Here is a 24,408-nt window from a genome sequence, read left to right as displayed (position 1 = left end):
AGACAACTTAGAACTTCGCTGTCTTCAGTCCGACCTAAGTACATAAGTACATAAAATTATCTGCTACAATGCCCTACCTGTCAGTATATACTTTTTTTAATTTCTTTTTGTCACAACAGTATACACAAACATTGTCATAAATAAAACAACATATCTTGAAGAAAATATATATATATATATATATAAGTAAAAAAAAATATGCATCAACTATATTAATTTGATATAATGAAGGGAACAATAGGACAGGAATGGTAGGCACTATTGTGCTCTTATGCACGCCCCTTATAGTCCTCTTAGGAATGGGGTGAAGTCAATAGTAGATAGTTTTTGGTTGAAGATTTTGGGATTTTGAGTAGAGATGATGGAGTCAGGTAATGAGTTCCAAGCATTAACAACTCTGTTACAGAAGTCATATTTTCTGCAATCAAGTTTGAAGCGGTTGACAATTAGCTTGAATCTATTTTTTGCTCTTGTAATATTGCGATTGAAGCTGAAGTAGTCTTTTACAGGAAAGTAGTAAAAGTAGTAGTAAAAGTAGTCTTTTACTTCAGCTTCAGTCACAACAATACACGAGCAAATAATACATACCAACTTATGGTAAACGGCACCAAACTTGATTGCAGAAAATACGACTTCGGCAACAGAGTGGTCAATGCCTGAGACTGTAATTTCTTCCCCAAACCCCCAAAACTTTAACCTTATACCAGTGGTTCCCAACCTTTTTTTGGCTATGCCCCACCTATGCATCTCTAAAATCCTGATGCCCCCCCCCCCGTGACATATAATTCTTACTATTCAAAAAGTGACTCCTCCTCACATGGAGGAAGCCTAAAAGGCCATTAACTTAGTTTAAACCACTCGAGCCACTCGTTGCTCTCATGTAACACCACTACTACGCAGTCTGCACTGGCTTCCTGTGGTCTTTCAGGTGCGCTTTAAGATTTTGGTTATCACCTTTAAAGCGCTCCATGGCTTAGGGCCCGGGTACTTACGGGACCGCCTGCTGTTACCTCATGCCTCCCACCGACCCGTACGCTCACACAGAGAGGGTCTTCTCAGGGTGCCGTCCGCCAAACAATGTCGGCTGGCGGCCCCCAGGGGTAGGGCCTTCTCTGTTGGAACTCCTACGCTTTGGAACAAACTTCCCCCTGGTTTACGCCAAGTGCCTGATCTTCGGACTTTTCGCCGTGAGCTGAAAACACATTTATTTATTCAAGCGGGACTGGATTAAAAGTTTTACCTAATTTTAACTGGGGTTTGTTATTAATTTTTAGGTAATGGGGTTTTAACATTTTAATTGTAATTTTAAATTTTGGCCTATTTAAATAAGTTTTTTAATTAATGTTTTTACTTTGTATGATATTTGTATTTTATCGGGCTGTAAACCGCCCTGAGTCCTTCGGGAGATAGGGCAGTATAAAAATTTGATTAAATAAATAAATAAATAAATAAAACAAGTTCCAATTGGCCCTATTAAAAATCAAATTGTCCCCCATTGGAGCGTGGGCCCCATGTTGAGAACCACTGCCTTATCACTGTCTACTGTCGACCTCACCCCATTCCAGCATGCCTACCATCCCTGTCCTAATGTTCCCTTTTATTCATATCCATTTCGTGTATTCATAGTTACGTTTATACTTATATCTGTTATCTAATACATGCTTGAAAAAAATAAATAAAAATTAAAATAAAATCCTGTATTGACATTATTCGAAGAATCTGGAAGAAGGAGTTATTTCAGAGATCCTAAGAACTGTGTTAATATCAGTTACTGTCAGGTTCAGTTGACAAATGGTCATGTCGTGTCCCACTCCTCCGCTGACGGCTGGGTCAGGGAAATCCGAATCAGGCTTGCCTCTGCAGCTCTGCCCAAAGTCCTAGCAAAGTCCTCAGAGCAGGCAGGAGACCAGTAAGTGACTTCAGCAAGATAAGTTCGACTTTTGCCTGACTCAGAGACTGCCAGAAAGTAGATCCTTTATATAGGCCATGGGGTGTGGCTCCATGACTCAGCACTCATTAAGGCCTGCCCCTCCCTTCCTTCTGTTGCCTCCGCCTCTCCAATCTTCTGATGCGAGGGTCACTCCAATCAGCTGTTGTTGGGAGTAAACCCTCCTCAGGCTCACCTGCTGTGGAGGAGGGGGAGGGGTCTAGCTGCTCTGTTTGCCTGGGCATGGAGTCAGGGCTGGGGCAGGGAGATGCTCCTTCTTCTGCAGTTTGTCTGGGCATGGAGCCAGGACTTGGGCCGGGAGGCATACATTCCTCAGTGTTCGGGAGCAGGTAAGAAGGCCCCGGCTGCTCTGAGGGCGGGCAAGACACAACAGGTCAACAGCATTTCGCTTAGTTGCTTCATAAAGATTCACCAGGAAGCACGGGGACAATATCTGTCTCTTGATCTAAATATAGATTGTAATATGGTAGCCCCTTGGTACTCATCATTAATTGGTTCTGGGAGGTGCAATGAGTACCAAAAACAATGAGTACCAAACAATTTTCCCCCATAAAGAATAATATAGTGAGTTACAAGGCAACTGACACCAACAAGTTCTACCTTGTGCTTTGAATACCAAACAAATGAGTACTGGAACAAAATTTTGGTGTCAAAGTGCATTGAATACCAAATTTGATGAGTTTCAAAGCAGTTGAATACCAAGGTACCACTGTAATTTGAAAAATGTTTCTTTAAGTGAAAGGTGAACCAGCCTACACGGCAAGTAAATTCTATAGAACTTAGAACTTCTAACATGCTGTTACTCCATATTTTTACCTTCGTTATTTTTTTAGTTCAGCAATAAGGTAGACCTGAAGATTAACTTGTCTTGTATAGAGCCAACTTCATGACTATCATGTTCATTCAATAACTAGGTTCATGCATTACAATACACTATGGTACATTTAACTATGGTTCCCTGAATAAACAAATAACAATTGATTGGGTTCACACAACATAACTCCAAAATACCAACCAAACCAGCATTATGGTTTAGCACGTGTAAATCTAACCAATCTTTTTAAAAATAATTATTTTTCTTGAACATTTTAAAAGAAAAAAAATAAGAAAAGAAGTGATGTGCTGTAAACCCACAAGCAGAATTATAGTCCAAACATGGTTCCTATATGAGATTAAATGTTGTATAAAGAAGTTGCATAAAAATGTTGCATAAAAATGTTGCATAAGAGCACCAGTGTGCCTATCGTCCCTGTCCTAATATTCCCTTTAATTGTATTCATTTTATGTATTCAATTCATGCTTACACTTATATATGTTACCTAATACGTACTCGACAAAATAAATAAAAAAATAAAAAAATAAATAAAAATGTGTTCTTCAAATAGAAATTTTAGACTTCTATGTACTTTCCCACAAATCCATTAATTTTACAGAAAGAATTGTACATGCTTTTCAGTTTAAAGGTAGCTGTTAATGTACTACATACACACAGACTTTGATAATATCCAGTTGAAAGATGGCAGGTTGAAAAGAGAATTCAACTTTTAGAAATGTTTCTAAAAATTGTTTTGAAGCAGGAAATTAAAGTAGCAAGCAATGTTTTGAAAAACTCAAACCACAAGTTGCATTTTTCAATATGGTTAGCAAAACTAAGATTTGACTGATTGCCTGAATTAGCTAAAGTCTACTGAATTTGAAATATCCCAATTCCCTGTAATTTGGTTCTGTGAACTAATTTTTTTAATGGTAGTAGTGATCAAGTGCTGGAAAGATTTCCGAAGGATAAACTCGTATCTGTAACCATAACGTGCTTACTATATATTTGGCCCCACCTTCTGGAGAATGTGCACAGTGCAGAAATTTAGTCTTTCGGTTGATTCATAGAGCAAAAATTTTGCCAGCTATCTCATAGGAAAAATACTGAGCTATATATCCTGTCAACAACTGTGCTGTCCATTGTCTAGCCCAGCTCATGCAATTTTTCATAAATAACATGTAGCACGAGAAGTTCAGCTTGTACATTGGCTGCTGAAACCCAACAAGCTTAACCAGATCCAGTGGCTTCATTCCTACACATTGCTAAGATTGGATAGTTTTAACCCCTGTTAGAATTTACAAGCTTTTATGTGCTGTGGGAACTCAAACAGGTTGATTATTTTATAATCCAGTGTATTGTGTAAATGAGTTAAATCAGTAACTAAGTTTAGGATGGCAGACAAAAATAGTAATTACATTCCACAAGTTATTATAATTAAGACATTACTAGTTAAGACTCTATCCTTTCCCAATCTAAACCCGTTCATATGGGATTACAGTCTCCAGAATCCCCAATCATATGGGAATTTGGGAGTTGCAGTCCCAATACACCTGAACTAGACCACATGGAAAGAGAGTTGTTTGTGGTTTAGTAGCCACCAAATTGAAGCATTTCAAAGGAAAAAGTTTTCGGTGGTCCTCATTAGATTGCATCCCTTTAAAAACATAGAAATAACAGAATAACAGAGTTGGAGGTCCTTGGAGGTCTTCTAGTCCAACCTCCCATACCATTTCAGCAAATAGTTGTCCAATCCCTTCTTAAAAACTTCCAGTGAATAGAATAGAATAGAATAGAATTTTATTGGCCAAGTGTGATTGGACACACAAGGAATTTGTCTTGGTGCATATGCTCTCAGTGTACATAAAAGAAAATATACGTTCATCAAGGTACAACATTTACAACACAATTGATGATCAATATATCAATATAAATCATAAGGATTGCCAGCAACAAGTTATAGTCATACAGTCATAAGTGGAAAGAGATTGGTGATGGGAACTATGAAACGATTAATAGTAGTGTTGGAACATTCACAACTTCCGGAGGCAAGTTGTTCCACTGATTAATTGTTTTAACTGTCAGGAAATTTCTCCTTAGTTCTAGGTTGCTTCTCTCCGTGATTAGTTTCCACCCGTTGCTTCTTGTCCTGCCTTCAGGTGCTTTAGAGAATATGTTGTCTCCCTCTTCTATGTGGCAACCCCTGAAATATTGGACCACTACTATCAGGTCACCCTAGTCCTTCTTTTCATTAAACTAGACATTCTCAATATCAACAACTGTTCTTTATATGTTTTAGCCTCTAGTCCCTTAATTATCTTTGTTGCTCTTCTCTGGACTCTTTCTAGAATATCAGCATCTTTTTAACATTGTGGCGACCACAACTGAGTGCAGTATCCCAAGTATGGTCTTACCAAGCATTATAAAGTGGTATTAATCATGTGATCTCAATTCTATCCCTCTGTTAATGCAGCCTACAACTATGTTAGCTTTTTTGGCAGCTGCAGCACACTGCTGGCTCATATTTAAGTGATTGTCCATTAGAATTCCAAGGTCCCTCTCACAGTTACTACTATTGGGCCAGGTACCACCTATAGTATACCTGTGCATGTTTGTTCTTGGCTAAATGTAGAACCTTATTTTTTTCACCATTGAACTTCATTTTGTTAGATAGTGCCAATGTTCAAGTCTGTCAAAATCCTTCTGTAGTTTAAGCCTATCTTCTGGAGTGTTGGCTATTCCTTGCCAGCTTGGTATCATCTGCAAATTTGATGAGTTCCCCATCTATCCCCTCACCCAAATCACTGATGAAGATGTTGAAAAGTACTGGGCCTAAAACAGAGTCTAGGGGTACTCCACTGCATACTTCCCTCCATGTGGATGCAGTTCCATTGAGGACTACACGTTGAGTGCGGTTGGTCAGCCAGTTACGAATCCATCTGGTGGTGATGCTGTCTAACCCACATTTTCCTACCTTGTCAAGTACTAGGTGATGGTCTACTTTATCAAATGCTTTATTGAAGTCCAACTAGATTACATCCACACCATTCCTCTGGTCCACTAATGTTGTCACTTTGTCAAGAATGCAATAAGATTTATCTGGCATGATCTGTTTTTGACAAACTCATATTGGCTTTTGGTTATTACTTTGTTTGCTTCTAGGTGTTTTTTTTTTAATTTGCATTTATATCCCGCCCTTCTCCGAAGACTCAGGGCGGCTTACACTATGTCAAGCAATAGTCTTCATCCATTTGTATATTATATACAAAGTCAACTTATTGCCCCCAACAATCTGGGTCCTCATTTTACCTACCTTATAAAGGATGGAAGGCTGAGTCAACCTTGGGCCTGGTGGGACTTGAACCTGCAGTAATTGCAAGCAGCTGCTGTTAATAACCGACTGTCTTACCAGTCTGAGCCACAGAGGCCCTTTGGTGATTTGTTGCTTTATTATCTTTCTACAATATTCCCTGATATGGAGATCGGGCTGGTAGGTCTGTAGTTTCCTGAATCTATTATTTTTCCTTTTTTAAGGAAATTTTAAAATTTCCAGACATTTTTGGCAGGGTTGGGAGAAAACAAAGAAGCCCATGTCTACTAGTGTTTAATATTTCAAATCAAAAGAATTTTAGCATTTCTAAAGATGTAATTGTTAAAACACCATAAAAATAAGGAAGGGACGTACCTTGTGCAAACAGCTTTGGAGATTTTTGGTTTTGATTGGGTCTTGTAGAATTCCACTTGATACTTCAGTTCCTTGTTCTGGAAAGAGTATATAAGTATATACATCCTATGAACCTCAAATATTAACACAAACAGATAGGTGCTTTTTTGCCTGCGTGTTCTATAGGATACCAACAACTAACTAAAAAGATGGGATTAAACAGAGGTAGTCCTCGATTTACAACAGTTCATTTAGTGACTGTTCAACGTTTCAACATCACTGAAAAAAGTGATTCATGACCGTTTTTCACACTTACAACCGTTGAAGGTCACAGGATCAAAATTCAGATGCTTGGCAACTGGCTCATATTTATGACAGTTGCAGGGTCCAGGGGTCATGTGATCACTTTTTGCGACCTTCCGGGAAGCAAAGTGGGGGACCAGTTTCACTTAACAACTGTGTTACAAATTTACCAACTGCAGTGATTCACTTAACAACGGTGGCAAGAAAAGTCATGAACTGGAGCAAAACTCACTTATGTTTCACTTAGCAACAGAAATATTGTGTTCAATTGGTGTCGTAATTTGAGGACTACCTGAAGAAATGCCTCATAAATGCCATCACAACACAGGCATCCTTGGGTTAGAGCAGCGGTTCTCAACCTGTGGGTCGCGACCCCATTGGGGGTCGAATGACGATTTGCCAGGGGTCGCCTAAGACCATCGGAAATATGGGAAGTATACTTGCGAGTCGAAGAATCGTGCTCCAATGGTTGACTCCACAAGCCAGCTGCAGGCTCTTCAAATCGCTAGCCGAATTCGGCTTCAGGTGTGATGAATTAAAAAAGAGAGAAATCTTTGCTCTGATGTCTCCCTCTCAAGCCAGCTGCAATCACTCCCAATCACTAGCCTAATCTGGCTTCAGGCGTGATAAACTTAATAGGGGAGGAGTCTTTGCTTTAATGCCTCTGTCCTGTATTAAAGGGGTCACAGCATGTATTAAAGGGGTCGCAGCACTATAAAGGTTGAGAACCACTGGGTTAGAGAAAGCAATGCCTAAAATTGATCTTGCAAATTCCTAATACTGAGGACACTGCAAACTAAATGACTGAATCTGATTTAGATGTTGCAACGTTCTTATATTGTATTGTATTAAAGCAATACAGAAGGCTTCCCATAATATTTAGGAAAATGTATCAAATATGATTTGTCCTGAAATTGATCCATCCAGATTTGGGGGGAGGGGGGAAGGGAGAGGATGATTCAACATAATGGGTAGAATAGGTCTGAGTTTTCAAATAGCAACAATAAAAAACAATACAAACAGAAGTAGAAAGACTGTGGGAAAAAAGGCAATAGTGCCCTGGGTGCAATTCCAAAACATCTGGAGAACCACTTGAACAACATCAGCATTGACAAAAATCACCATCAGTCAATTGCAAAAGGCAGCTTTATTTGGAACAAATATTGATGGAGATTCTCAATCATCCAGATCATGGCTGTCTCAAAGATGCTTTTAAAAAGGCAACTGGACTTTATTGGTTTTTTTTTCCTTGAAAATATTTCGCTTCTTGTCCAGGAAGCTTCTTCAGTACAAAATGAAGAAGCTTCTTGGATGGGAAGCAAAATATGTTTTCAAGGAAAAAAACCCAAAAAGTCCAGTTGCCTTTTGGAAAAGCACTTTTGGGCAATTCCAAATCTCAACCAACAAATGTTCTGTCTTACATATTGGCAAAAAATAAATAAATTTCAAAACACTAAATACAAGCTAGGTGGATACGACCTTGTAGATGTCCCTCACTCTGTTAAGGACCTTGGAGTACTCATCTCAATTGATCTAAGTGTCAGAGCTCACTGTAATAACATTGCCAAAAAAGCATTAAAAGTTGTTAACCTAATCTTGCGTAGCTTCTTTTCCAGTAATATTGAACTGCAAACCAGGGCATACAAAACATTTGCTAGACCAATTCTTGAATACAACTCATCTGTCTGGAACCCGCACTGCATATCAGACATTAATACAATCTAATGAGTCCAGAGATATTTCACAAGAAGAGTCCTCCACTCCTCTGCTCGCAACAGAATACCTTATGCCACCAGACTTCAAATTTTGGGATTAGACAATTTAGAACTTCGATGTCTTCGGTCAGACCTAAGCGTAGCACATAAAATTATCTGCTACAATGTCCTACCTGTCAATGAGTACTTCAGCTTCAAACACAACAATACACGAGCACACAATAGATACAAATTTATGGTAAACCGCCCTAAACTTGATTGCAGAAAATGCGACTTCAGTAACAGAGTCATTAATGCCTGGAATGCACTACCTGATTCTGTGGTTTCTTCCCCAAATCCCCAAAACTTTTACCTTAGACTGTCTATAGTAGTCCTCACCCCATTCCTAAGAGGTCTGTAAGGGGCATGCATAAGCGCACCAGTGTACCTACCATCCCTGTCCTAATGTTCCCTTTTATATTTATCCATTTCATGTATTCATAATTATGTTTATACTTATATCTGTTACCTAGTATATGCTTGACGAAATAAATAAATAAATTTGGAACAGCTTGCATCCTACAACAACAATACCTTTAACACCATCATACAACATTTGCCTATCCCAGGTCCCGGGAAGGACTTGATAGGTGGAAAAAAATACCAAATCCAGTCTAAAGATCTGGCTGACAGTTTGCAGAACCATAATAGTAATAATAATATTTACCTTTAATTGAAGCATTGCTATCTGGTCTTTTAAGTTTTCTATTCTTTCATCCTGATATTTCAGTTCGTTATTCAGCCCCTCGATCTAAAAAAAATGTGGAGAAACTATTTAGTAACAAAATTTGCTAGATGCAATTTTGAAGTTAATGCCTTCAAAATCTGTGAGACTATTTCACAGCAGAAGGCAGTCCAGAGTAACATTTCACACTGCCAGCATGATAAAAAAAAATATTTCTATGCCTTTTATCCTGCTACATTTCTTTATATTTTGTTCTCATTGTGATTTAAGAAGAGCCTCTTCTTAAGTTAACACATCTGAAGATTTCTTTTTTTTTCTTAAAAAGTTTTATTTTAACATTCATATCCAATAACATATTTAGTGTACAGTCATATACAATTAATCGGACCTGCCCGGTCACCCCCCCTTCCTTTAACTCTCTTCCCTTCTCTACCTTCTTCTACTTTCCACGACCATCCTCCCCTTCTCTTATCTACATCCTCTCCTCCTTCCTCCCTACTCCTTTCTTCTCCCTCTTCTATCCCGCTTCCTTCCTTTCCTCTTCCTCCTCTTCTCTTTCATACCTCCTTCTCTCTTCTCCTTCCTTCCTTCCCATCATTCTGAAATGGTAGCCAGGCAGCTCCGACCTTACATTAATTAAACATCTTCAGTCATCCCTGTACATTAACCATCAATCCATTTTCTACCCTCATCCCCCTCTCCCCCTGAAGATTTCTGAAGCCGGGGAAAGTTTGTGCCCTTGTACCAATCAAATTTAAAAAATGTTACCAATGTCTGAAGAATGATCTACTATAGAATCATATTGTTTACAATCAAAGGTATTTTCAGATTTATCTAGAATTATAGGCAGTCCTCAGCATGCAACCTTATGGAGCCTTCCTGATACAGCTGTGACAGTAGTAAAACAGCTCAGACTTGTGGCAAATTTGATTTTACAATACTTTTTGTGGTGGTCATTAAATAAACCAATGGCTTCGCTATGGGCACCATTTTACCAAAAGCCAGAAGTGCTGTCATGTGACTGAGGAATGTTGCAAATGCTGTAAATATGACCAAAGTTGCTGAGAATCTGAAATTCGGTCGCATGACTGAGGAGGTGACATTGGAAGTTCAGTTCCAGGTTGTAAGTCTCTTTTTTGGGTCCATCATAACTTCAAACCCTAACCAGTCATACAAAAGCTGAAAAACTACTACCTCTATAATCAAACACAATAGGTTGCCTCAAATGCCTTAAAGTAATATGGAAGTAAGCTTCCTCTTGAGTCATCTTTGAACTTTGAACATACATGTATTAGATATTTACTTGCACTGCATTATTTGTTCAACATTACTACAGTATTGCTTTTATCATTAATATCTGTATGCTGCCTGCAATTTACTGAGGCAACAAATAAACTGAATAAATAGACATTTGCTATATAATTGGTTTTAAATCTTATATTTCAAGACTAAATAAATAATAAAATGATAACTTAGGTTTATATTCCACCTTTTCTCCTCAGCTCAAAGTGTTTTATATAGATCCCTTCATATATTTTTTCCCTCACAGAAAGAATCCCTGTGTGAGAGATTAATTGGTCCAAAATCAAGTGAGAATGAAAAGTTTGACAACTACAAGACATTATCCTTCTAAAAAAAATCCAGCTACACTCAATTTGGCATATATTATGATATTTGCACACAATTTTTAGTTAATTACTCCTTTGGATGGTGAGTGTGTACAGGTGAGTGGGTGGGTGTGTTTTTGAGAAAAAAAATACACAGATGTGTAATAAAAATATAGAAAAGGAAAGAATAAAACTTTTAACTTTAGTTTTAATATTCATGGTGAACTGCCTATATATGATTAGAGATTAACTTTTCTCTTTGCTTCTTGAGCTTTCATGATTTTTATCTTCAAAAATGCTCTTTTTTCTGTTTTTATATTTTTCTGTATTTTGTTCAATGATTAATTGGATAACTGTTTCTCCCAAATAGCTGCATCTCAAGTATTTGAGTCAGATATGCAGTTAATGACTCTGTTAATTAATGAGATAGTTATACAATATTACAGAACACAACAGCAGGATCTATTTAAAAAATAGATTACATTAATTCTATATTGTAATGTAATGTAATGTAACGTGTGTATGTATGTATGTATGTATGTATGTATAGCATTATATTTTTAAATATAAAGGCATAAGACTGCAAAACATGAATAGATTTGCTCACGTTCAGATCAAAAGTAATAACAAAAGTCTGATTGAAGTGTTTTAGTTGATTAATGTCCAAATAAATGGAAGTATTAACAGAAAATTATCCCATGAAAAGAACTATATAATGCAGGGGTAGTCAACCTTTTATACCCACCTCCCACTTTTGTATCTCTGTTAGTAGTAAAATTTTCTAACTGCCCACTGGTTCCACAGTAATGCGCCGTGTATCGTCGTCTGCACATGCCTCTTGTGCATCGTGGATTGGGTTTGGGAGGGGTGCCAGCTACCAGCTCTGCTTGCCTGTTACAGCTGGGTGGTGTGGGGGGAGATGCGTGAGCTATTCTGGGATGAGGCTCTTTGGTTTGCGGTCGCACTATAGCGCCATTTACTTTCACTTACATAACGTGAACTAAACTTATGCGCGGGTGATACAAATAGTATATTTTCAGATATTTTAAATTGTCACAGGGAATTTTATGAAAACCTAATCAAAATGTTTTTAAATAATCTATGAAATTTTTTTTAAAAGTCAATTAAATTTAAAAAAAGGAAAGTGTTTCAGTATCGGACAAAAACCCCACCGCCCACCATGAAAGCTGGAATGCCCACTAGTGGGCGGTAGGGACCAGGTTGACTACCACTGGTATAATGGTTACAACGCCTCCCTTTTCCGTTCCCATATTCTGAGGGGGGGGGGAAGTCTTTTGTAAATCTGCCAGTCCCCCTTATTTCTCAGTCCTTCCTTCTCACACATTCATGAAGATGATTTCACTACACGGTGATCTGAAATCAGAGAATGGCTTGCTCCTAGGATACTGAAATAGATGATTCAAACCTGGTGAATCAGATTGTGCAAATGTTGGTGCTGAGTATGGATCACACTGTCCAGGTGAGTAATTTGCTCCTGAAGAACACACATCTCTGACTGAACTTTTACACAGCTGGAACAAATGAGAAAGAGAAATCAGCTAATGCATGCCCTGGAAAAGCATTAGAGCAGGAGTGTCCAAACTTGGCAACTTTAAGACTTGTGGACTTCAACTCCCAGAATTCCTGCATTAAAGGAAGGAAAATGAAGACTATTTGGGATAAAGCCATTGAGAAAGTTTGTATGAACTTTATGGAAGATGGACACTTTCTCATTGACCAAATGGGCAAATGATGAAATGTTCGTGTTAGTAGGAACTGATAAAAATATCTCTTGTTCCAATGGAATTTAGGTTTTCGGGTTTTGTTAACCTTTTTTTCCCCCAATTTTATGAACGTGTCCCTAGAACCGTGATGGAGAACCTATGGCACATGTGTCTAAAGTGGCATGTGGAGCCATGTCGCCTGGTTCGTCATCACTGCCCTAGAAGATTGAAATGCTACTTAGCAATGACAAAATCAAGAAACCAAATTTGGATGATCTGATAACAAAAAGGACTCACAGACCATGAAGACCATACCAGAACTATACATTCTTCTGGAGATCTTCTCTACAGACTTAAGAATCAAAGAAGCATTGTGTTCTGCCCCCCCTCGCCTCCGTCCGAGCGATGGTTTACTTAGCCGGCACTATCAGCTCTGGTAGCAAAAGAGCGAGCGCCTGCCAAGTGACTCTGTTATCTCCTTCGACGCCGATGAGTCACCCAGGAACAAACAATACTTCAGCTCTTAGTTAAGCAGTTAATTTGCCTGCTACGAAGAGGCATAGCAGCTCTTGCTGCCTTTATATCCTGTGGGGTGTGGCTCCATGACTCAGCACTTCCTAGGCCTGCCCCACCCCTGCTTCTGTTGTTCCCGCCTCTCCTGCCTACGAAACCTAGGGTCCAGCCAGGCCTGATTGCCATCAGCTGGGTCTGGAGGCGTGGCCTAGGGGGGAAGAGTCAGGGGACAGAGGCCTCGTTATCTTTTCCACCTGGCCTGCCTCTGACTCCTGGAGCTGAGCCAGGGAAGTCGGTGCTCCCGAGGTAAGTCCTGACGGCCCTTCCCCCTCACTTTCCAAGTCATTTTCTGGCAGGAGGCCCGGCTATCAGCCAGCCAGATTAGTTTCCTCTTCCTTCATCTCCCCTGAGTCACACCAGTCTTCTCTAGATAAGCATAGCTTCACCTCTGCTGCTCCATTTAAGTTCTAAATTTGTAATCGGTTAATGTGATTGCATTATGTGCAACTAACTGCGTTTCCCTGAAAATAAGACCGGGTCTTATTTTCTTTTCGGCCCCAAAATAAGCACTAGGACTTATTTTCAGGGATGTTTTATTTTTTTAATCCTTAAATGTACAAGAAGCCCATTTCTTCTGCTTGCTTGCAGCTGGGAAGGAAGCCATGCACTGGCTTACCTCAGGGCCCCTGCAGCTGGGCCATCCATGCCCCGACACTTGCCTCGCCTCATGGCCACGGCACCAACACACCACTTGGCCTCCTGGCTCCATGGCGGTCATGAGCAAGCAGAAGAAGTAGGCCAACATTCATGTGGGCTTCTGCTGCACATGGCTGCTAGTGCTGGCTCTCTGAGGCAGGTGTCGGGGTGTAGATGCGGGGGCCTTTAGGTAAGTCAGTGCAGGGCATGTGGAGCAGCTCCACCACCACCCCACCTTGCCTCATGGCCGCAGCACTGCATGCAACCAGATAGAATGAGCTGCTGGCAAGCCACACAGGCTCTTAAGTAGAGCTTATTTGGGAGGTAGGGCTTTTATTAGGCACACACATAAAACCATTCAAGGGCTTATTTTCAGGACAGGGCTTATTTTCAGGGAAACAGGGTATTATGTGAAGTCTCTTTTGTGCTTCTTTTGTTCTCCAAAATCCTGAACCTTACTTTATCATCTAGTACAATGTACCCTTGATAGCCTCACTTTGCAAATCAACTCTTTTTTTATTGATAATTTGCGGCTGAATTTTGGTATAAAATGTGATACAATATGGGTTTTGTAAACTGTATCCAGTCACCAAGCATAGACGCCAGGATGAGTCTACCGCTACATATCTGGTATGTATGCAGAACAGTATATGATACGGGATCCACCTACTGCAAAAACATCTGCTGTGTCGTGTCCCACTCCTCTGCTGACGGCCGGGTCAGGGAAATCCGAATCAGGCTTGCCTCTGCAGCTCTGCCCAAAGTCCTAGCAAAGTCCTCAGAGCAGGCAGGAGACCAGTAAGTGACTTCAGCAAGATAAGTTCGATTTTGCCTGACTCAGAGACTGCCAGAAAGCAGATCCTTTATATAGGCCATGGGGTGTGGCTCCATGACTCAGCACTCATTAAGGTCTGCCCCTCCCTTCCTTCTGTTGCCTCCGCCTATCCAATCTTCTGATGCGAGGGTCACTCCAATCAGCTGTTGGAAGTAAACTTTCCTCAGGCTCACATGCTGTGGAGGAGGGGGAGGGGTCTAGCTGCTCCGTTTGCCTGGGCATGGAGCCAGGGCTGGGGCAGGATGCTCCCTCCTCTGCAGCCTGCTTGGGCATGGAGCCAGGGCTGGGACCGGGAGGTGCCCCCTCCTCTGCAGCTTGTCTGGGCATGGAGCCAGAACTGGGGCCGGGAGGCATACATTCCTCCGTGTTCGGGAGCAGATAAGCAGACCCCGGCTGCGGTGAGAGCGGACAAGACACAACATGCTGTTTTGTAAATGAGGCAATTGTGTACAGACTACACAGTCTATGGCCTCAGTTGTGATGGGAGGCATTTGAAATCAAGATGGAGAAGAGCTGTAGATCTGTTCCCACCATCTATCAGGTGCAGATTTTCCAGAGTTTTTGGCATAGGAAAGGGGTATATTTGATGCAGTCTATCCCACCTTTATTAAATGATGCTATCGAACAGTATTTCCTAATTAAAATGACATCAGGTGAGAACATGCCATTTTACAGTTTACATTTTTCTATCAGCTCTTGTACAATTTACAGAGTGGTCTATCTTTTACTAACACAAAGATTCTCCTCTGCTTTTAAAAACCTGGCAAGTATTTATAGACCACTATTGATTTAGGTTTTGAGCTTTAAAAAAAAAAGAGTGAAGTTCACTAACCTTTGAGCATTCTCAGCTTTTGACATCATCTGATGCAACTTCTTTTTTAAAAGCTGTTTCTTTTCATCCAGTGTTTTCTTTTCCTAAAGAGAGCCAAGGAACAAGGATTATGCCTGGTGTACATCTTTTCTTTAACAATCATCACCATCATCATCCAAAGTTCAAGCATTCCTCATAATTCACTTTCAGCGATGACCACAACACCTGGCAAACTGCAGATATGCAAAACCTCATTGCTGGAAGAGGAGATATGAAGTCATTCTGTCCTAAACATCTGCTGGGGACAGGAATCCATATTAAAAAGGGGTTGACCAGAATCTACTTGAATGTTTTTTTAAATTTAGGGCAGTTCATCCTTCCTTTAGTCTAAGTCTTTACAATCAGAATAGAACTGGGAGAGATCTTGAAGGTCTTCTAACTCAACCCCCTGCTCAGGAGATCCTATACCATTTCAGACAAGTGACTGTCCAGTTTCTTCTTAAAAACCTTTAGTGATGAAGCACCCACAATTTCGGAAGGCAAGCTGTTCCATTTGTTCTCAGTGTTAGGAAGTTTCTCCTTAAATCCAGGTTGCTTCTCTCCTTGATTAGTTTTCATCCGTTGTTTCCTGCCTTGCCTTTTGGTGCATTGGAGAATAGTTTTACCCTCTCTTCTTTGTGGCAGCCCTTCAAATACTGGAATACTGTTATCATGTCACCCCTAGTCCTTCTTTTCACTAGACTAGCCATACCCAATTCCTGCAACCGTTCTTTATATGTTTTAGTCTCTAAGCCTTTAATCATCTTAGTTGCTCTTCTCTGCACCTTTTCCAAAATGAACTACTGTTATTCTTATGAACAATTTTCTTAACATTCAGGTTTTCTTCTGTAGCTTAAAATCACTTTGCAAATGGGGTTCATTCCATAACCAGCTGAAAAAAATATATTCTTTTAATCTTTCATTTTCAAAGCTAAAGATGCTCATGTCTTCAGTCTCTCCTGTGTCAGTTTTTGCCAGTTTTCTGATCCTCCTTTCCTGTTCTTCTCTGAAACTTTTTTCAGTTTGTCTGAATCTTTCTTAAAATATGATGCCTTCATTTCTCTCAGGTTGTATGGCATGATTCATGTAACATGCCCAACTAGGATTGGATATCTTGAGATTGTGGTTGAACACAGCATTAGGAAAATGCCAACATCTTAGCTGGTTAAGTGAGCCAGTCTGTCACACTAAGCCAACCTGTTGTTTATTTGAGCTCAGCACATCCTGCAAACAGAGCAACTATGTTTTGTTAATCTAGGCTTAAGGGAAAAATGGGTGAAATTAAGTGTCTTTTATCAGGCCAACCTGGTGTACCCAATTATGGGATCGAGCATACTGCTTCCACTTTAATCTTTCTCTGCCCCAATCCAGGAGCCTTCATAGGAAGTCAATTTTGCAACAAACTATTTGTGTATGGGTGTGTGGGTTGAACTTTGGGTGAAATGTTATTTCAAATTCCAGACCACCTTAAATGAAAAAGGAATCTTTAGAACAAATTAATATTTTAATATTTTTGCCAGAGAGGGCATTTCTATCTAGTAAAGGATGGCTAACTAACCAGAAGGGATGCAGTGGCTTAGTGGGTAAGACGCTGAGCGTGTCGCTTGAAAGATCAGCAGTTCAGTGGTTCGAATCCCTAGTGCTGCATAATGGGGTGAGCTCCCATTACTTGTCCCAGCTTCTGCCAATCTAGCAGTTCGAAAGCACGTAAAAAATGCAAGTAGCAAAATAGGGACCATCTTTGGTGGGAAGGGAACAGCGTTCCGTGCACCTTTAGCATTGAGGCATGCTGGCCACATGACCCCCGAGACGTCTTCGGACAGTGTTGGCTCTTCAGCTTTGAAACGGAGATGAGCACTGCCCCCTAGAGTCGGCAACGACTAGCACATACGCGTGAGGGGAACCTTTACCTTTAACTAACCAGAATCTTGTCATGAGGATGCTACGGCTATAATTTTGATGAGTTTAGCTGTTTCAGGACCAGAGGTGAACATCATGTATTTGATCATTTCCCATTTCCAAAAGCTTCTCAGTCCGAATCCTTTGCTGAGATTCTATTAATGGAATGTGATTCCTTTGGCTTCCAACTTAATTACAGAAGCATATGGTGACTTGGATTTTAGATAACACACTTATTGCAGTAACTCTGTTTGCTTCACAAGTGTCACTACTTATTAGTGAAGCTACTGAGAAAGTTTTGCAAAAGGCCTTGCCGGGGTGTTTCAATAACAACAAAGAATGAATATTGTAGGAATTCAGATGGCGGTCACAAATTGGCTTTCTTCTGTTTGCCGGGGTAATAATAAAGCTCACCTCAACAGTTTTCTGTTAACAACTACATTAAAAAAAATCTTTCTTGCCTCCAGATCCCACACACTGTCACACACTTTAATGTCAAATACAGAGTATCATGCAAAAATCTACTTATTAGCAAGGAATATGTAAATATTTGTCATTTCTAGTTTCGGCTTGAACAGGAAAAAAAATCTTCACCCAGTTGAAAAGTGTGAAATTAATCATCAGTTTCCTACAAAAAGCAATCACAATATTTGACCCGACATGCACAGTACAACCAGCAATAATATGTACATACAGGTATTCCTTGACTTACAACCACAATTAAGTCCAAAATTTCCATTGTTAAGCAACCACCATTTTTGAGTGAGTTTTGCTCACTTTTCTTGCCACAGTTGTTAAACAAATCACTGCAGCTGTTAAGTTAGTAACACGGTTGTTAAGTGAATCTGGCTTCCCCTTTGATTTTGCTTGCAAGAAGGTCACAGAAGGGGATCACATGACCCCAGGAAAACTGCAACCGTCATAAATATGAGCCAGTTGGCAGGCGTCTGAATTTTGATCACGTGACCATGGGGATGTTGCAACGGCCGTAAGTGTGAAAAACGGTCATAAGTCACTTTTTCCAGGGCTGCTGTAACTTTGAACAATCACTAAACAAGACCCAACCCAACAAGAAAAACACAGACTTCAGAGGATAATTAGAACTGCAGAAAAAATAATTGCTACCAACCTGCCTTCCATTGAGGACCTGTACACTGCACGAGTCAAAAAGAGGGCTGTGAAAATATTTACAGATCCCTCACATCCTGGACATAAACTGTTTCAACTCCTACTCTCAAAACGACGCTATAGAGCACTGCACACCAGAACAACTAGACACAAGAACAGTTTTTTCCCGAAGGCCATCACTCTGCTAAACAAATAATTCCATCAACACTGTCAGACTGTTTACTGAATCTGCACTACTTTTAATCGTCTCATAGTTCCCATCACCAATCTCTTTCCACTTATGACTGTATGACTATAACTTGTTGCTTATGATTTATATTGATATATTGACCATCAATTGTGTTGTAAATGTTGTACCTTGATGAACGTATCTTTTCTTTTATGTACACTGAGAGCATATGCACCAAGACAAATTCCTTGTGTGTCCAATCACACTTGGCCAATAAAATTCTGTTCTGTTCTATTCTATTCTATTCTATTCTATTCTATTCTATTCTATTCTATTCTATTCTATTCTATTCTATTCTATTCTATTCTAAATGTACTGGTGTAAGTCAAGGAACACCTTTGTTTCTTCATTAAAAAAAAAAAAAGGCCACTAAAATTCTTTGGGAGCTTTGGCAGTCATTGGTACATGGCAGAATGGGTGCCATGAACGTACGTGACCGATACGACTTCAATTTCACCTCTTCCATCCTTTGTACTCGTTTTCCCAGTTCTTCAACCTGGCCATATTTCTCATTCAATTGCACGCTTAGCTGGCTGAGGCTGTCTGTGCTTTGCTTTAAGATCTGCTCTTGCTCAAGTTTGCGGGCCTGCAATTAGAAAGCAAAAGGAGGGCTCTGAAGAACTTAGAAACTGATTATATCATGCTATTAGCTCAAGGCAAGGGACACAAAAATGAATCAGTAATCAGTAATATCACAAATATCGAATCAGTAATATCTGCACTCTGAATAGAGCCATAAAGGTAAAGGTTCCCCTCGCACATACGTGCTAGTCGTTCCCTACTCTAGGGGGCGGTGCTCATCTCCATTTCAAAGCCGAAGAGCCAGCGCTGTCCGAAGACATCTCCGTGGTCATGTGGCCAGCATGATTAAATGCCAAAGGCACATGGAATGCAGTTACCTTCCCACCAAAGGTGGCCCCTATTTTTTCTACTTGCATTTTTTACATGGTTTCGAACTGGTAGGTTGGCAGAAGCTGGGACAAGAAACGGGAGCTCACCCCATTACGCAGCACTAGGGATTCAAACCGCTGAACTGCCAACCTTTCGATCGACAAGGTCAGCGTCTTAGCCCCTGAGCCACCGCATTCCCCTGAAGAGAGCCATAGGCCAGTCCGACATGGGCCTGTTCTTCTTAATGGACAACCTGACATGACAGGATTATTCTGGTGTTCTCAGTCTCTCTTTGGTGATTACTACCTGAGTCCCTTTCAACCACAGCTGCTAAAAACTGAGGGTGGAACTAACGACTATTTTGAGGGAAAAAAATATACAAAACTGCAGTGTCAACACTAAACTTGATTTAGAAAGATGTCTATCTTCTATGATGGCCTATTATCTTTTTAAAAACTGTTTTAACTATGGAATACACATATTTATTTATTTATTTATTTATTTATTTAGTTAGTTAGTTAGTTTGTCAAACATGTACAAGATAGCAGGTAACTGGAAGACAGTAAAATTATAATTTTAATAAAATTATAATAAAATTCTATTCTATGCTATGCTATTCTATGCTATTATCTATTCCACTTCTGTGAGATTTGTTTGTGACTTTCACCTCTAAGTCAGGAGCTCAAGACAACATTCACAACATTAGTTTCTATTTTTCCCTGCAGCAATGACCCTGTTCCATAAGACCAAATAAGAGATTTCTTGTCATGTGATGAAGAGAATTACTGGAAGAAGAAGAGCTTTGTATGCTGTTACCCACTGTACAGGAAGAGACGGTGGATACCAACTTTGCTAGGATGAATGGACCGGTTTATTTCTTATCCAGATTGGTTTCTCACATGTTCATTCAAGAATCCATTCTGGTTTGTCTCTGGGATAGTCTGCATTTTTAAATCAAAATACGTTCAATTCATATTTAAATATATATAATTTCTCTGTCACAATGTATGAATTCCTGTGTCTTTAAAACAATACTTTCATTAATTTAGATCAGTGGCGCTCACGTCAATATGTAGACTAGCTTGTAAGTCTGCTTGCTTTGAAGAGTGACTCAAACCATGTTGTAGAATATCCCTAGGCTTGTCCTCTCGTCCCCAATCATCCTCTCAAAATATCCAGAAGTTTCTCAGAGACTTTCTAGAGAACTATACTTTGCATGACACTCCAGGCAACTGCCTAGCTTAGTGTCAGAGCAGAGCTGGTGGCATACTCGGACGATGAGGAGGTTGGGGAAGAACTTGGGCCAGTTCTGGGGCCTGGGGAAGGCTCTGATGGATGCTCAGTGTTGGACACTGAAAGAGAAAGCCAGGGACATCCGACATTTCCCAGCCACCGGAGAGGCAGCTGCCTTTGGAGGCTGCTATGACTGAAGAGGAAGAACAGCTGGGGTCTGTTCCAGATGCTCGTATGTGCAGAGCTGTTAGGAGAGGAGAACAACTGAGGACAAAGAGTCGACTCGGGAAGCAAAGCACACATGGCTGCTGAATGGCCCCTCCCTGGCTGGGGAATAAATAGAAGGAAAGGGGAGTGGTTGTCGTAGGAGACAACAGTTCGTATTTCTGAATATTTCGCTCATTGTGTTTCGTGCTGCAAAGACTGTTTGCCAGAACTTAATTTGCAGCCTTTCGGCTGGGAGCTCATGGCCTGACAATTATCGCAAGGAACTGATAAGGTCTGTTATTGCAGTTAACTCTTTGAAGGACTATTGCCTGGACTTTTCGGTGTGTGAATGCCATTAATTCACCGGTGTTAAATAAAGAGGAATTGTTTTGTGATACGGAGTCTGTTTCTTGTTTCTGCTAAGGCTGAGTCAGAATACTTAGTATCTGCAGTTTTCTTGGCATGATTTCAGAAGTGGTTTGTCCTTATCGTCTTCCTACTACTCAGATACCCTCGTTCAGTGGTGGTATTCAGCCGGTTCTATCCTGTTCGGGGGAACTGGTAGTGGTGCCTGTGTGAGGCTCCACCCACCCGCCCAGACGTTATCACATCCTGTTTTTGATGTTCTGCGCATGAGCGGAGGTAGTGTGTGTGAGCGGAGCGAGCCCTCACGCACGTGCACTCACATTTGCGAACCGGTAGCAAAGGTAAATGAATACCACCCCTGCCCTCGTTCCTATGGCAGATGCCCAGCACCACTACTCATTCCTAAAGCAGAACTAGATCTCACAATCTCCTTGTTTCCACCTCGGTGCCTTAAGCACTACACCAAACTGTCTTTCTTATGTTTCATACCTTCATTTTATTTATGACTCCTTCCTGTCTTTTCTTCTTATCTTCAGAACGTTTCGTGTAATTCTCCTGGAGCTTTTGGGAGCTTTGCTTCAAACACTCAACACCGGCTGCCCTTAAAGCTTCAAGCTGAAAAGGACACCATGAAAACAGATTATTTAAATCATTTGAGGACGGACTTTTTCAAAAAAAAAAAAAAAAAAGGACCACATGCCATGGAAATAAGTTCTCAGTATGAAATATTGTGTTGTAATTTGAAAGATTACGCGATTAGACATACTGAGAAGAGAGGCAAGGCCTATCTTAATTCAGCATTTAATAATGGTATCTTTATTATGGTCCAAAACCAGTAAAAAATGTACAGCGCTTGTTAGTTGCTTATATTGTTATATTTACTCTCCTGTAAATTAAGCTTTAGCCTTTTAATTTATTTTTAATGGTTTTCATTTTACTTTTATATTTATAACTATTTATTGTGTTTTGTTTTTAAATGTGTAAGCCAGCCACAGTCATATATGAAAACTGAATAAATAAAATAAGTTGAAACCATGCTGGTACTTTTCAGAAATACAACACTGTAACTGTTTAATACATGATAAGTTCTTTTTTATATAGTAATTTTATTAAATATAATTAGAACAATGAAAACTAATACAAACTGAAAATAGAAGAATAAAAAGAGAGAGGAAAAAGTGTGGGGGGAAAGGAAAAAACAGAAAAAGACATTAAAAAAAGCAAAGAAGAACAAAAAAAAATAAAGAACCGACTTCCCACCTTCATCATTATAAACATTTTAGCAACCTGTCATCTCTTAGAAACAACACATAATCTCTTCTTTCCATATCCCAGTATCGGTGAACCTATGGCACACGGGCCGGAAGCAGCACACGAAACCATCCCGCAATCAATGCACAGCCTTGCTGGCTCGTCTTCGCCGGTCAGCTGGCCGTTGTGTGTGCGGTGCCAGTTGACCCTGAAAGAGTGGCGGTCCATTGCGCAGGCGCGAGCCAGAATCCGACCTTCCGGGTTGATGTGGTGTGCATGTGTGATGGACTGCCGCTCTTCCAGGTCGCCATCACCGCGCGCGTGATGGCCAGCTGACCGGCACACATTTGAGCACAGGAATGCAAAAAGGAGCCGGCGAGGTCGCACGTTCGTCGCGGGATGGTTTCGCGTGCAGCTTCCGGCATGCAGGCCGACATGCAAGAATGCCAAAGTTTACCAATACAGCCATATCCTATTTCTTATCTATAAACCAATCCATAAAGCCTCATCATTTCAAGATGTCACCAGAAATCCATTTAGAGTTGCAGAGATATATGCATCTTAAACTTGATTTTAAAAACCCCAACTTTATATTCCTTTCTTTTATTTCTAACAATCTTAATCTTTAATCCCTTCAAATGATGTCACAGACTTAGATTTCTTTTCATTTCTTGTTTGTCCATTCTCACACAATTCAAAACTTTAAGAAGCCTCTTTTGTAAATTCAGCGTAGGAAAATTATGCTGGTCACTCTTTTGCTGTTATTGTATCAGAGTTGGGTTTCAGCAGGTTCTGACCAGTTCTGGAGAACCGGTAGCGAAAATTTTGAGTAGTTCGGAGAATCGGTAAATACCATCTCTGACTGGCCCCAGCGTGGTTGGAGCTGCCATCTCTCTATAAATACTGGTGGGGAGGTGGGGAGTGTTGCTGTGAGTGGGTTGGTTGGCTGTGTGGTTGCATCTTGATTGGTAGATGGTGTGGGTGTTTGCAGATTGGTCAGCTGTTTCATAGCATCCTGTGTGGGTGTGGTCCTAGTCTTTTGTTCCTGAGCTTTGGTGTTGTGGCCTTTGGCAGCTCCAACCATGCTTTACTCGCACAAGCACAAAGTCGAAAGCACCAGCCTGAAGATGATGAGTGAGACCTTGTCGAAACGTCACCAAGATACTCTCAACCTTACACGGGAAAAGACCCGAATATGCCAACACCTACATACCTATACCTGTGAAAACCTACAAAAACAAATATATATGTATATGTATGTATGTACAAAATGGGTGGCTATTTAATAAATAAAATAATAAAAAATAGTTTTTGCTTTGGATTAGTTTCAAAACCAATAAAGAATCGAATAACTTTCAAAACTAATCTTAAATACAAGACACAACAGCACTTTTTTGAAATTCCAAAAACAAAAGCGCACCTTCATCTTTAGCCTTTCGTTTTCTTTGTTCACACATAATAATTCTTCTTCTACTTCTTTCATCCTTTTTAATGTCTCCTCGTTGTTGGAAGACAGCGTCTCTTCATCAGGGACCAATCCAGATTCTGTAAAACGCAGCTAAAGTGAAGAAAAGAAATAAGGATGAATCAGCTTTTCCTGCTTCTGCCATTTCTCTTTTTCTGTGTGTCCCTCCCTTTTTTTTCTTTTTTGACTCTGCTTGCCTTTTACTAAATTGATTTCTACAATTTGCTGCAAGTGACAGATATAGTTTATTATTCATTCAAATTCTCTGAAATCTTAATAGAACTGCGCAATGCTGTGAGGTTTAAAAAGGAGTATATTCTTTTGTGTGCATGGGTAACAAAACTTG

General features: G+C 40.2%; 1 protein-coding gene across 2 annotated transcripts in view; it reads right to left on the bottom strand.

Annotated features, from left to right (window-relative positions):
- Positions 1 to 24,408, bottom strand: part of CCDC68 (coiled-coil domain containing 68) — a 68,867-nt gene that overhangs the window by 3,388 nt on the left and 41,071 nt on the right. Inside the window, exons 4-10 of one of the 2 annotated variants that reach the window (XM_058170722.1) lie at positions 24,018 to 24,155; positions 21,836 to 21,961; positions 19,107 to 19,235; positions 15,376 to 15,458; positions 12,202 to 12,307; positions 9,151 to 9,234; positions 6,448 to 6,524 (exon numbers count right to left, since the gene is read on the bottom strand). In XM_058170722.1, coding sequence (XP_058026705.1) covers positions 6,448 to 6,524; positions 9,151 to 9,234; positions 12,202 to 12,307; positions 15,376 to 15,458; positions 19,107 to 19,235; positions 21,836 to 21,961; positions 24,018 to 24,155 — 743 coding nt within the window. The remainder of the gene's footprint in view (positions 1 to 6,447; positions 6,525 to 9,150; positions 9,235 to 12,201; positions 12,308 to 15,375; positions 15,459 to 19,106; positions 19,236 to 21,835; positions 21,962 to 24,017; positions 24,156 to 24,408) is intronic. The other variant, XM_058170723.1, reaches the window with a different exon arrangement.

The sequence above is a fragment of the Ahaetulla prasina genome, chromosome 2, assembly GCF_028640845.1.
Source record: "Ahaetulla prasina isolate Xishuangbanna chromosome 2, ASM2864084v1, whole genome shotgun sequence".
Lineage (NCBI taxonomy): Eukaryota > Metazoa > Chordata > Lepidosauria > Squamata > Colubridae > Ahaetulla > Ahaetulla prasina.
The sequence above is the reverse complement of the archived record's forward strand: the minus strand, read 5'-3'. Positions and strand labels throughout refer to the sequence as shown.